The sequence below is a fragment of the Ovis canadensis genome, chromosome 1 (genome assembly GCF_042477335.2).
Source record: "Ovis canadensis isolate MfBH-ARS-UI-01 breed Bighorn chromosome 1, ARS-UI_OviCan_v2, whole genome shotgun sequence".
NCBI classification, from domain to species: Eukaryota; Metazoa; Chordata; class Mammalia; order Artiodactyla; family Bovidae; genus Ovis; species Ovis canadensis.
Window position 1 is genome coordinate 108,945,877 of NC_091245.1, and position 15,435 is coordinate 108,961,311.

Below are 15,435 nucleotides of genomic sequence, written 5' to 3' on the forward strand. Positions count from 1 at the left end.
CATGGCTCAGTGGGTACAGAATCCACCTGGGTTCAATCTCTGGGTGGAAAAGATCCCCTGTAGGAGGGCACGGCAACCTATTCCAGTATTCTTGCATGGAGCACCCCTTGGACAGAGGAGATTGGCAGACTACAGTCCATAAGGTCACAAAGAGTCAGACACAACTGAAGTAACTGAGCATGCACTCATGCATACATATATACACACAGTTGTTGTGTGTTGGTTTCCTGTGAGCATCTCCAGTTTACCTAACTAGATGATAGACTCCTTGAGAGCTGATAAAATTACATTGCATTTTGGGAGCTCATTTCTTCCCCATAACTCCATCTGAGCTTTAGATACAAATGTTTAGCAGTTATTAGACCTGTGCATGTTTGTGTGCATGAAGAGAGAATCACGTTCTTGAATAGATTGAAACAAAGAAAAACTAAGATTGAATGTAAGAGAAAATCATTAATTCAACCAAGTGTGTGTGCTAAGTTGCTTCTATCATGTCCGACTCCATGTGACCCTATGGACTGTAGCCCGCCAGACTCCTCTGTCCACTGGATTCTCCAGACAGGAATACTGGAGTGGGTTGCTGTGCCCTCCTGCAGGGGATCTTCCCAACCAAGAAATTGAACCCATGTCTCTTAAGTCTCTGCATTGGCAGGCGGGTTCTTTATCACTAGTGCCACTGTTCAACCAAGGAGGAGTACCAGTTCTAGATGAGGATATATTTGTCTCCAGGGTCCACAGTTGAGAAAGGGTGAGAAGTGAAGGACAAGGAATCAGTTAACCATAAATTCATGGTGGAGAATAAAGATAAAGAGGACAAAGAGTGGTCATGCGAGGTATGGACAGTTGGCTTATAGTCTTTAAGTCCTGCCATACTCACTCACATATTGCGCCTACATCCTCGCTGTGGGAGCAATCATAAACGTCTTCCAGCTGGTCACATTTAATCAATTTATCTTCCGTCCCCCTGCAGTTGACTTCTTGGATGAAGATTTTTTGTTTTTCATCCGCCAGGGGCTTATATAAATTACCACTGGGTGTCCCCTTGGCTGCTCCACAGCCCAGCTCCCGGCACAGCACTTCCGCGTCTTTCATGTTCCAGCCGTCGTCACACACAGTGCCCCACTCGCCATTCCGTTCCACTTCCACCCGCCCTTCACAGCGATGGGGACCTCCCACCAGTCGCACTTTGGGTGAAGACTCTGCAAAGAAATGAGATATTGGCTGCAGATTAGGAGTGGCCTAGAGAGTACTCAGGCATGTATGCAGTCTTCTGGGAATTCTTCTACCACTTTCAGGATGTGGAGAACTGAAGGGTGAGAAAGTGGGGGTCAAAAGGGAAGACAAGGAAGAGGAGCTCCAGGACTCCATCTCTGAGCTCTGGTTTTGCTACACTCTTTTATTATTATTATAATTTAAGCTGTATTTCTACTTGGCCCTTGGTGAAACTTGGAAAATCAGGCTTAATATCCCTACCTTTGGATTTGGTACAAATAAGTGCTTCATATGATTATTTCAAAAGTATATTTCCTACAGGAATTAAGATGCACAATGCTATAATGATCATATCAATAATATGTTGCATAAAATTAAAGTTTGTCTTGTAATTACCTTCCAGCCAAAGTATAGCATATATACATGGATTTTTGTGTGAAATTTGAACAAAATCTGTATTTCAGTTAATAATGCTGCTAAGTCGCTTCAGTCGTGTCTGACTCTGTGCGACCTCATGGACTGCAGCCTACCAGGCACCTTCGTCCATGGGATTTTCCAGGCAAGAGTACTAGAGTGGGTTGCCATTGTACTGTATCACAAGTTAGCTTGCTGTTTGTTTGGTTTTTCTTAACAACATAGTATTCCTTTATATTCTCAGAATTGGATTGGAACTTTCAAGCCTCATTCAGTTTTTTAAAAATCTAAGATAATAAACTTTCTAAATTACCAGCAGTAACCCTAGATGCCAAAATATGTGGAACTAATTGAAGGTTTTGAGTGAATATAAATTAGAAATTTAGCATTCTATTCATACTAGGTCAAACAAGTGAAATCAAAATGTCATAAGTGTTTTAGCTAAGCAAAAAATCGTATGTTTTCTAAAATACATGTATTATACAAACTATATATATATATATATATATATATATATATATATATATATATATATGTATACCAAAGCTTTTCTACTATGCTCAATAAAGGCTTGAGAGAGAACATCAGAAAAAAAAAAAAAAAAAGACTGAGAAGCTGGAAAACATACACTAAATGAAACTAAAACATGAAGCACTGAACATGAAATAGAAAAATTGAAACAGACTAGATAAAAGTAAAAGGTCATCATATATCCAGTTGTTTTTAAACATGGTGGCTCATTAGAAATACATCTGGAGCTTTGGAAATAAAAAGCATACCCTCAGCATTTGAATTTTTCAAAATCTTCCTAGATAATTCTAATATGCATCTGGATTTTGAAAAGTGACTACAGGTTTTTCTATTAAATGGTAGTTTTAGTGATACAGAATTCTTTTATTTTTCTGTTGACCAGAAAAATGGTCAATGGTATTAAGTGGATACTAGTTATATGACCACAATAGTAAAAGATGTTTATTAATTTCACAATCAACAGACAGACAAAAAATAAAAGATAACTACAATTGCAAGCCATAATGGAAACATGATTAACCTAGCAATATACAATAATTACATACACTTTGGGGAGTTAAGTAGAGTGCTGTGGTAAGTGTAATTGCATACATACACATGTTCTCATCCACCCAATCAGTCTAAGTCTTGTAGTTGGTGTATTTAATTCATTTACATTTGTTAATTTTCAATATGTATGATCCTATTACCATTTTCTTCATTGTTTTAGGTTTACGTTGTGTATGTCTTTTCCTTCTCTTGTGTTTCCTGCCTAGAGAAGTTTCTTTAGCATTTGTGTAAAGCTGGTTTGGTGGTGCTGAGCTCTCTTAACTTTTGCTTCTTTGGAAAGCTTTAGATTTCTCCATCAAATCTGAATGAGAGTCTTGCTGGGTAATGTATTCTTGGTTGCAGGTTTTTCTTTCTTCACTTAAAATATATCACGCCATTCTCTTCTGGCTTGTAGAGTTTCTGTTGAGAAATCAGCTTACAACCTCATGGGAGTTCCCTTATATGTTATTTGTCATTTTTCCCTTGTTGCTTCTAATATTTTATCTTTGTCTTTAACTTTTGTCAGTTTGATTACTATGTGTGTGTCTCATTGTGTTCTTCCTTGAATTTATCCTGCCTGGGACTCTGCACTTCCTGGACTTGTTTAAATATTTCTTTTCCATCTTAGGGAAATTTTCATCCATTATTCAAATATTTTCTTGGGTCCTTTCTCTCTCTCTTCTCCTTCTGGGACCCCTTATAATGCAAACGCAGGTGTGTTTAATGTTGTCCCAGAGGCCTCTTAGTCTGGTCTTCATTGTTTTCATTCTTTTTTCTATATTCTGTTCTGTGGCAGTGATTTTCACCATGCAGTGCTCCGGGTCCTTTACTGTTCTTCTGCCTCAGTTATTCTGCTACTGATTCCTTCTAGTGTGTGGTTCATCTCTGTTGGTTTTTTAGTTCTTACAGGCCTTTGGTAAACATCTCTTCCATCTTCTCCATTCTATGTCTGAGATCCTATGATCTTTACTATCATTATCTTAACTATCATTATTCTGAATTATGTTACTGGAAGGTTACCTAATTGTACTTCACATAGTTATTTTTCTGGGGCTTTATCTTCTCCCTTAATCTGGAACATAACCCTGTCATTTTTCATCCTGATTAACTTTCTGTAATGTGGTTTTCATTCTAGCCACTGTGAGATTGTGGGGTTTTGACCAGAGATTGAACCTATTTCCCCTGCACTGAAAGCATGGAGATGTCTAGATATAATTTGGGCTAAACAACCTGACTCTCTCTCTCAGTATCAATGATCCACTCCCAACCATTCTTGATACTTCCAATAACATTTTCCCATGTCCAAGAACCTAGCTCAGAAGAAATACAGAGAGTGCTGGGTAAGAGAAAGTCAGAGCCTCAAAGTCTCAGAGCCCTAAAACTGGGTCGAGAAGATTCTATGTGTTGGGAGTGGGAGATGGGCTTCACAGAGTCTCCAGGTAAGTTCTGAGGAAACCAAGACTTAGACCATGGAAAAGAAATGCAAAAAAAGCAAAATGGCTGTCTGGAGAGGCCTTACAAATAGCTGTGAAAAGAAAAGAGGTGAAAAACAAAGGAGAAAAGGAAAAATATAAGCATCTGAATGCAGAGTTCCAAAGACTAGCAAGAAGAGATAAGAAAGCCTTCTTCAGTGATCAATGCAAACAAATAGAGGAAAACAGCAGAATGGGAAAGACTAGAGATCTCTTCAAGAAAATTAGAGATACCAAGGGAATATTTCATGCAAAGATGGGCTCGATAAAGGACAGAAATGGTCTGGACCTAACAGAAGCAGAAGATATTAAGAAGAGGTGGCAAGAATACACAGAAAACTGTACAAAAATGATCTTCATGACCAAGATAATCACGATGCTATGGTCACTCATCTAGAGCCAGACATCCTGGAATGTGAAGTCAAGTGGGCCTTGGAAAGCATCACTATGAACAAAGCTAGTGGAGGTGATGGGATTCCAGTTGAGCTATTTCAAATCCTGAAAGATGATGCTGTCAAAGTGCTGCACTCACCATGCCACCAAATTTGGAAAACTCAGCCGTCGCCACAGTACTGGAAAAGGTCAGTTTTCATTCCAATCCCAAAGAAAGGCAATGCCAAAGAATGCTCAAACTACTGCACAATTGCACTCATCTCACATGCTAGTAAAGTAATAATGCTCAAAATTCTCCAAGCCAAGCTTCAGCAATATGTGAATTGTGAACTTCGAGATGTTCAAGTTGGTTTTAGAAAAGGCAGAGGAACCAGAGATCAAATTGCCAACATCTGCTGGATCATGGAAGAAGCAAGAGAGTTCCAGAAAAAACATCTATTTCTGCTTTATTGACTATACCAAATCCTTTTACTGTGTGGATCACAATAAACTGTGGAAAATTCTGAGAGAGACGGAATACCTGCCAGGGCCAGCGTGAGGAACTCCACCCATGGCAAAGGTCATGAGGAAGGAGGCTTGGCATACGCAAAGGCATGATCAAGCCTCAGGAAACTCCCTATTCCTGAGCATCTAACCCCAAAACCAGAGTCTGCTTTATGCTCTCCTCCATAACCGTTTTTCTTGGAGAAGGAGTAAACGTGCAGCTCCAAGGCAATAAAAATTATTGGGTGTGACAAGAGTGTTTCAGATTACGGACTCCTCTGAAGGTTATCTAGCCTGCCTGTATAGGTTCATCTGGCCACATGTGATTGTTTACAGCCTCCCAATCTGAGAGGCACGAGATGTTTTAGATTTACTAAAGGCAAATTCTTTGGGGGAGTTAGAAATTATTAGTATAGTGGGTTGGTTAGGAATTATATTGGTGAAGGGTTTTTCATTTGTTGTGTCAATAATTGCTGCTAATTCCCTGCTCTGGGTGGGACAAGGGTGTCTCTGGTCAAACCTCTCTGCTGACAGACTAGCTTGTGTGACAGGATTATCCATACTCCTGCCACTACACACATGATTGTTTACTACCTCTCAACCATAAACAGCACAGAGAGTTTTGGAGTATTTTGAGAGTCTTAATTAGCATAGGGCTTTTTCTTCTTGTTGAGTCAATGATTGCCGCCAGGCCTCCATATCCCTAGGCACCTGGGAATATATTAATCAATGTATTTGGAATATAGTAAAGGAAATATAGTAGTTTTTGATGTTAGCAATACTAAACTTTTTGAGTTAATGGATTTTCTCTTTTGTAATAGATCACTGTACTTTGTTATAAATCACTGTGTCCTTGCTATGTAAAAATGTAACTTTATCACTATCTTAAGACTAAATAGATCTTAAGGGGAGCATTGGTGAAAGGATTTTCATTTGTTGGGCTGATGTTTGCTGCTAAATCTCCATGTTCCCTACCCTTATAATGAATATAACTAGCATATAGGAAGAAGTAAGTATTAACCTTTAAGCATATAGGAAAAATAAGCATTAACCTTTAAGATTAATCATGTTAACCTTGGGTTAAATAAATTCCTTTCTTGATTGTAACTCACTACACCCTCACCCTATAGGAATGTAACTTTATTTGGAAGGTGGTGCCTGGTTTAAGAAAAAACACCTTTGGAAGAAATAAGTTTTCCAGTTATCAGAAAGAAAGAATCATAAAATCCCTAAGACCTTTTTATGCGAAGCACCTGATTTTGATAAAGGTAGGGAATGCTGACCCCCGTGTATATATAAGCAAACCCCAAAATAAAGAAATCGATTCAGTTTCCAGAAAGACTAATTCCCCCATGTCGCTTCTTTCTTGTCCCCGTTTTTCTGGCTGAATTCCCATCTGGAGCATGGATGCTATTCCACGTAATCCAAGCTATTCAGCCTCTTTTTCTCCACTAATCTTCCTACTACACTATCCATTTCTTTCTTGCTCCCGTTTCTCTGGCTGAATTCCCATCCGGATTCAGCCTCCTTTTCTCCACTACACTATCTCCTACTACACTATCCGTTTCTAATCTCTCTCTATATCTGTAATTAAATATGTATTTTTCCAAAGACGTTGACGCCGTCCCCCCTCCTTCGAATCACCCTGGATCCACCGGGGCTGGACCCCGGCAAACACCTGACCACCTGACCTGCCTCTTGAGAAATCTGTATGCAGGCCAGTTAGCACCAGTTAGAACTGGACATGGAACAACAGACTGGTTCCAAATAGGAAAAGGAGTACATCAAGACTGTATACTGTCACCCTGCTTATTTAACTTATATACAAAGTACATCATGAGAAACGCTGGACTGGAAGAGACGCAAGCTGGAATCAAGATTGCCGGGAGAAATACCAATAACCTCAGATATGCAGATGACACCATCCTTATGGCAGAAAGTGAAGAGGAACTCAAAAGCCTCTTGATGAAAGTGAAAGTGGAGAGTGAAAAAGTTGGCTTAAAGCTCAACATTCAGAAAACGAAGATCATGGCATCTGGTCTCATCACTTTATGGGAAATAGATGGGGAAACAGTGGAAACAGTGTCAGACTTTATTTGAGGGGGGCTCCAAAATCACTGCAGATGGTGATTGTAGCCATGAACTTAAAAGACGCTTACTCCTTGGAAGATAAGTTATGACCAACCTAGATAGTATATTCAAGAGCAGAGACATTACTTTGCCGACTAAGGTCTGTCTAGTCAAGGCTATGGTTTTTCCTGTGGTCATATATGGATGTGAGAGTTGGACTGTGAAGAAGACTGAGCGCCAAAGAATTGATGCTTTTGAACTGTGGTGCTGGAGAAGACTCTTGAGAGCCCCTTGGACTGTAAGGAGATCCGACTAGTCCATTCTGAAGGAGACCAGCCCTGAGTGTTCTTTGGAAGGAATGATGCTAAAGCTGAAACTCCAGTACTTTGGCCACCTCATGAGAAGAGTTGACTCCTTGGAAAAGACTCTGATGCTGGGAGGGATTGGGGGCAGGAGGAGAAGGGGACGACAGAGGATGAGGTGGTTGGATGGCATCACTGACTTAATGGCCGTGAGTCTGAGTGAACTCCGGGAGTTGGTGATGGACAGGGAGGCCTGGCGTGCTGTGATTAATGGGGTCACAAAGAGTCGGACACGACTGAGTGACTGAACTGAACTGAACTGATGAAGACTGTGTAGGGAGACAATGGAAGAGCTTATCAGGAAACAAATTTCGGAGACTACATTCCAAGTACTATTTTATGAACACACAGAGCAGTGATGTTCAAAATAGCTAGCACTGCTGTCCTCAAGAAGATTCTATTTAATAGGCTTGAAGCAATCCCATCAAGTCCTTTCAGCCCCAGAGAGAATAGTGATAAAGAAGATCTAAGTTTGCCAAGCCTCCAGGGAGAGCTGTGTTGTACCTGGAGGGACAACTACTGTATATGTGGCCAGTGGTCTTTCAGACTATGAACAGTGTAGGACAACATGGGCTGCATGGAACGACTCAGACACCTCTGTGAATGAAATACAATTTTTCAGGACCCAAATGTCTACTGCCTACATTGTCTCAACTCTGCACAAACTCCCTATAACTTGGCATTAATTTACAGAATAAGTAGTTGGGTGAAAGATGTCTGACCTGGTTGATTTTAAACTGCATTGAGAAGTTTATATTTGGTTTATTCATTTGTTCTTGTTTCTCTCCTCATCTTCTATACTTTCTTCAGGGAAATGACATGAGGACGGGAGGTTAGAGAAAAAAATTAAAATTGAAGTATAAAAAACTAAGAAAAGTTCCCATTGTTGCACTCTGAAGTTTAAGGCATGTATATACAATTCAAGATAAGCCATCAAGAAATAACTTCTGGATCATTGTAACTAAGATTAGAGTTTGGATAAGCATTATTGTTTGCCCTAGCAAATATTCAGTATCAGTATCATGCACAGGCTATTTTATTTTATTTTGAGTTATAAAATTTTCAGTTTACTTTTTATTTGGCCATGCCACATGCCATGTGGGATCTTACTTCCTCAACCAGGGATCAAATCCACCACCCTGCATTGGAAGCATGGCATCTTAACTGCTGGACCACCAGGGAAGCCCTCAAATTCTGGTTTTAAATAAGTTTTCCTTTTCCATGAAATAGAGGACTAGATCACATTGTAGGAGAGAAGAAATATGTTTAAGAGAGAGAAAGAGAATAAGTATCAAAGAAATGCAGCTAAAGGGAAGGGAAAGGTTGAGAAGATTTAAAAGCTAGAGAGAAGAACAAAGAAGCTCATCAGGGCAGTTGTGTCCTAGACAGTATTTTAGCCTACTTTATTAGTGAGGGCTTGAGAGACAAGGACCCGGGGTGGGTCCTCCCTCCCTGGGTATAAAGAGAGCAGCTGTCTCGTGGCACTTGCAGCAAGGCATAACCCTGGAGGCCAGAGAAGAAAAACCAGGTCATCTGGAGTATTGGACTGGGACCCAGAAACAGCATTTCTTTAAGGAAGCAAATTGACCCAGCAGGGTGTAAGGTCCTCCACATTCATAGCAGAGTTTGCAGCTGCGCCTCTCTCATAAAGCCTCTACTATCAAGAGAAAGAATAGGCTGAAGAGACAATGTCAAAGAAACTCATAATCCTCAACCAGTCCCCTTGATTTTTGGACCATCAGAGGCTTCCTCTTCCACAGATTAATTTTCTTTGTGCCTCCCCATTCTCTCCTCAGTTGAACCGTTTGTGCTCTGCTGAAAGACCCCTTGAAGAGGTGGCCAGCGGCCACTGAAATCCAGCCTGCACTCTGCTGATGAAGCCATGAGGTGCACAGAGGCTGGTGCATTTCTAGTTCAATGATAACATTAAAGTTGGCAGAGGGACCAGGAAGTAGTAGAATATAGAAGGGCAGAAGAAAGTTTATTTCCCAGGAGGTGAGGTGTCTTCTGAGCCTGAAAGAAAGCCATCTGCTTTGTTAGATGATGGAGCTAGAGCTGGGTTAGTGTCTTGGGTCACACAGGCCAAATGGAGAGGAATCCCTTTGCAGTATAAACCACTCAAACTTTCTCTAAGTTTGGAAGTGGAAATCTACCCATATAAGACTGGTGGGTTGGGAAACCAGAAAGAAAATCTACTGGGGCTCCTTTGAACCACAACCTCTCTCCCTGGCCCTGGGAAATCAAAATTTCCACTCTCCAGAGCTGAAATTCCACCCTCTTAGGACCCCCAAAAATCTTACCTAAAATTCCAGGTCCGGTGCAAAAGGCTGAGCAAATAAAAAAGAGAGAAAGAGAGAGAAAAGTGAATGAGATCAAGTAGTCTATTGCCAAGACTTTGTTCAAAAATCAACTCTCTAGAAAGTTTTGTTGAACTTTGTGGGACAGAGAGGTAATTACACAGCCTCCAAGGTTAGACCTTGTTGAGACCTTCTCCTTCTCCTCCTTCTCCTCCTTCTCCTCCTAGAATGACCAGCCTAAAATAACACATGGATGCTAACTAAGAGCCAAAAAGACCCACTCTACCATTGCTAACTAAACCTATCATGTTCCCTTTCCATCTGATGCTGGCTCCCCCCCCCCCCCCGCCCCCCGCATGGATATATTTGATTTTATATTTTAATCTATTAGATTGATCGGTGATGACCACCTAAACTAGAAGTGTGGTGATCTGAGTCCAACAGGAAAACATGTTCGAGGTTTCTGGGAAGATGTATTGGGGCCAGTGTGAGAGAAGCAAGAGAGACTCTCATCTTGAAGCCTGTCATCCATCTTAAAGACTGGATGTGAACTGGGACTGAACCTGTCCAATAGTGAGAAAACTGTTGCTAGTGAAAACCAGGTCTGCTGGAGACTTCCCTCCCTACAGATGACAAATGGAGATTGTAGTTGAGGTCAGGCTTCCCCTGTTAGATTAACCATGGAGATACCCCCCTTGATGTATAATCATTGCCCCCACCACCACCACCACCACCCTTAACCATAGTTTGTTCTCCTAGCACCTATTTGTTGTAAAACTCAGTCATACAACAAACAGGTTGCTATCATATAACCAGTCACATAGTGGGGGGTTGGAGAGGTGGCTACAAAACTGGGCGTCTCAGAAACATCAGGGTCCTTGTTGGGAACTGATTCCCCTTGGACCTGCTGGCATAATAAACTGTACTCCACTATCCTGAGTGTTCTCTGAGGTGTGTTTTGTGACTCCAGATTCCACAACAGATGCACGGTTGGGGAGGATAAAGATGTCTTCAAAAGCATATGAGAGGGTAACAGGAAGGAAGGCTAGGGGCCCCCAAGTGGAAGAAACAAACTGCAAGTGTCAAATTTTTTTTTTTCCTTCTCTACCCCACTCCTGTGGTTAGGGGTGGCAGCCGAGAGGAGCAACCCCACACCCAAGGAGCAGTGGCTGCACAGGCGCAGGAGGCCCTAGAGGAGCTACTCCATGTTCAAGGTCAGGAAGGGGCGGTGAGGAGATACCCCTCATCCAAGGTAAGGAGCAGCAGCTGCACTTTGCTGGAGCAGCCGTGAAGAGATACCCCACACTCAAGGTAAGAGAAGCCCAATTAGACGGTAGGTGTTGCAAGAGGGCATCAGAGGGCAGACACACTGAAACCATACTCACAGAAAACTAATCAATCCAATCACACTAGGACCACAGCCTGTCGAACTCAATGAAACTAAGCCATGCCCTATGGGGCCACCCAAGACTGGCGGTCATGGTGGAGAGGTCTGACAGAATGTGGTCCTCTGGAGAAGGGAATGGCAAAACACTTCAGTATTCTTGCCTTGAGAACCCCATGAACAGTATGAAAAGGCAAAATGATACGATACTGAAAGAGGGGCTCCCCAGGTCAGTAGGTGCCGAATATGCTACTGGAGATCAGTGGAGAAATCACTCCAGAAAGAATGAAGAGATGGAGCCAAAGCAAAAACAATACCCAACTGTGGAGGTGACTGGTAATAGAAGCAAGGCATAGAAACCTGGAATGTTAGGTCCATAAATCAAGGCAAATTGGAGTGGTCAAACAGGAGATGGCAAGAGTGAACGTTGACTTTCTAGGAATCAGTGAACTGAAATGGACTGGAATGGGTGAATTTAACTCAGATGACTATTATATCTACTACTGTGGGCAGGAATCCCTTAGAAGAAATGGAGTAGCCATCATGGTCAACAAAAGAGTCCAAAATGCAGTACTTGGATGCAATCTCAAAAACGACAGAATGATCTCTGTTTGTTTCCAAGGCAAACCACTCAATATCACAGTAATCCAAGCCTATGCCCCAACCAGTAAGGCAGAAGAAGCTGAAGTTGAATGGTTCTATGAAGACCTACAAGACCTTTTAGAACTAACACCCAAAAAACTGTCCTTTTCATTATAAGGGACTGGAATGCAAAAGTAGGAAGTCAAGAAACACCTGGAGTAACAGGCAAATTTGGCCTGGGAATACAGAAAGAAGCAGGGGAAAGGCTAATAGAGTTTTCCCAAGAGAACACACTGGTCATAGCAAACACACTCTTCCAACAACACAAGCGAAGACTCTACATATAGGCATCACCAGATGGTCAACACTGAAATCAGACTGATTATATTCTTTGCAGCAAAAGATGGAGAAGCTCTATACAGTCAGCAAAAACAAGACAGGAAGCTCACTGTAGCTCAGATCATGAGCTCCTTATTGCCATATTCAGACTTAAATTGAAGAAAGTAGGGAAAACCGCTAGACCATTCAGGTATGACTTAAATCAAATCCCTTATGATTATACAGTGGAAGTGAGAAATAGATTTGAGGGCCTAGATCTGATAGATAGAGGGCCTGATGAACTATGGATGGAGATTCGTGACATTGTACAGGAGACAGGGATCAAGACCATCCTCATGGCAAAGAAATGCAAAAAAGCAAAATGGCTGTCTGGGGAGGCCTTACAAATAGCTGTGAAAAGAAGAGAAGCAAAAAGCTAAGGAGAAAAGGAAAGATATAAGCATCTGAATGCAGAGTTCCAAAGAATAGCAAGGAGAGATAAGAAAGCCTCCTTCAGGGATCAGTGCAAGGAAATAGAGGAAAACAACAGAATGGGAAAGACTAGAAATCTCTTCAAGAAAATTAGAGATACCAAGGGAACATTTCATGCAAAGATGGGCCCGATAAAGGACAGAAATGGTCTGGACCTAACAGAAGCAGAAGATATTAAGAAGAGGTGGCAAGAATACACAGAAGAACTGTACAAAAAAGATCTTCATGACCCGGATAATCACGATGGTATGATCGCTCACCTAGAGCCAGACATCCTGGAATGTGAAGTCAAGTGGGCCTTGGAAAGCATCACTACGAACAAAGTTAGTGAAGGTGATGGAATTTCAGTTGAGCTATTTCAAATCTTGAAGGATGATGCTGTCAAAGTGCTGCACTCAATATGCCAGCAAATTTGGAAAATTCAGCAGTGGCCACAGGACTGGAAAAGGTCAGTTTTCATTCCAATCCCAAAGAAAGGCAATGCCAAAGAATGCTCAAACTACGGCACAACTGCACTCATCTCACATGCTAGTAAAGTAATGCTCAAAATTCTTCAAGCCAGGCTTCAGCAATACATGAACCATGAACTTCGAGATGTTCAAGTTGGTTTTAGAAAAGGCAGAGGAACCAGAGATCAAATTGCCAACATCCGCTGGATCATGGGAAAAGCAAGAGAGTTCCAGAAAAAACTGCCTTATTGACTATGACAAAGCCTTTGACTGTGTGGATCACAAGAAACCGTGGAAAATTCTGAAAGAGAAGGGAATACCAGACCACCTGACCTGCCTCTTGAGAAACCTATATGCAGGTCAGGAAGCAACAGTTAGAACTGGACATGGAACAACAGACTGGTTCCAAATAGGAAAAGGAGTATGTCAAGGCTATATACTGTCACCCTGCTTATTTTACTTATATGCAGAGTACATCATAAGAAACGCTGGGCTGGAAGAAGCACAAGCTGGAATCAAGATTGCTGGGAGAAATACCAATAACCTCAGATATGCAGATGACACCACCCTTAGGAAACAAAGTGAAGAGGAACTAAAAAGCCTCTTGATGAAAGTGAAAGAGGAGAGTGGAAAAGTTGGCTTAAAGCTCTACATTCAGAAAATGAAGATCAGGGCATTTGGTCCCATCACTTCATGGGAAATAGATGGGGAAACAGTTCAAACAGTGTCAGACTTTATTTCTGGGGCTCCAAAATCACTGCAGATGGTGACTGCAGCCATGAAATTAAAAGACGCTTACTCCTTGGAAGATAAGTTATGACCAAACTAGATCGCATATTCAAAAGCAGAGACATTACTTTGCTGACTAAGGTCCGTCTAGTCAAGGCTGTGGTTTTACCAGTGGTCATGTATGGACGTGAGAGTTGGACTGTGAAGAAAGCTGAGTGCCGAAGAATTGATGCTTTGGAACTGTGGTGCTGGAGAAGACTTTTGAGAGTCCCTTGGACTGCAAGGAGATCCAACCAGTCCATTCTGAAGGAGATCAGCCCTGGGATTTCTTTGGAAGGAATGATGCTAAAGCTGAAACTCCAGTACTTTGGCCACCTCATGCGAAGAGTTGACTCATTGGAAAAGACTCTGATGCTGGGATGGTTGTTGGCAGGAGGAAAAGGGGATGACAGAGGATGAGATGCCTGGATGGCATCACTGACTCGATGGACGTGAGTTTGAGTGAACTCCAGGAGTTGGTGATGGACAGGGAGGCCTGGCGTGTTGCAGTCACGGGGTCTCAAAGAGTCGGACACGACTGAGTGACTGAACTGAATTGACACAAAATTAAAAGGAGAGTTCTTTTAAAATTCTGTGTTGCTGTGACAACACCTGGTTCCACCCGTACTTAACTTTTCTCAAATCTTGAGCTAACCAAAGCATTTTTCTTATGGAAATGTTTTTCTTTTTTTTTATTTTTTTAATTTTTTTTTATTTTTTTAATTTTAAAATCTTTAATTCTTACATGCGTTCCCAAACATGACCCCCCCTCCCACCTCCCTCCCCACAACATCTCTCTGGGTCATCCCCATGCACCAGCCCCAAGCATGCTGCACCCTACGTCAGACATGGACTGGCGATTCAATTCTTACATGATAGTATACATGTTAGAATTCCCATTCTCCCAAATCATCCCACCCTCTCCCTCTCCCTCTGAGTCCAAAAGTCCGTTATACACATCTGTGTCTTTTTTCCTGACTTGCATACAGGGTCGTCATTGCCATCTTCCTAAATTCCATATATATGTGTTAGTATACTGTATTGGTGTTTTTCTTTCTGGCTTACTTCACTCTGTATAATTGGCTCCAGTTTCATCCATCTCATCAGAACTGATTCAAATGAATTCTTTTTAACGGCTGAGTAATACTCCATTGTGTATATGTACCACAGCTTTCTTATCCATGGAAATGTTTTTCTTAAGCTATGTTAATGTATTTACCGTATTTACCTTTCTTCAAGTCAATTTGCCTGTCTCAGAACACGTAACAGCTCAGCACATCAGTGTGTTTTACTCATGGAAGTGTTCTCTTAAGCTATGTTAATGAAACTATGTATTTGCTTGGAAATCTGCCTTTCTTCAAGATTAATGTCAGTTGTTCTATGGCTTGGGATGACTCACCTTGTGTCAAGGCTGTCTCAAAATGCATGTTCTCGGTGAAGGGCCTGGTGTCACTCTCAGCTTTGAGACTTTTTATTTTCTCTCTCTCTCTCTCTTTAATAAGCAGCTTGATAATAGTTATATAACTCCTTGCTCAAAACTATCAAGGGGATATTCTTTCTGCCCCCTCTGATGTCTATGTCAGAAGCTTTCTCTATCTCTTTTATACTTTAATAAAACTTGATTACACAAAAAGCTCTGGCAACCCAGCCTCATCACTGGCCACAGGTTGAATGTCTCTC

General features: G+C 41.5%; 1 protein-coding gene across 1 annotated transcript in view; it reads right to left on the reverse strand.

The window, feature by feature from the left end:
- LOC138416216 (CD5 antigen-like) overlaps positions 1–15,435 on the reverse strand; it is a 42,423-nt gene that overhangs the window by 24,924 nt on the left and 2,064 nt on the right. The window contains exon 2 of the mRNA XM_069545047.1: positions 9,766–9,792. Within this exon, the coding sequence (XP_069401148.1) occupies positions 9,766–9,792 (27 nt within the window). The remainder of the gene's footprint in view (positions 1–9,765; positions 9,793–15,435) is intronic.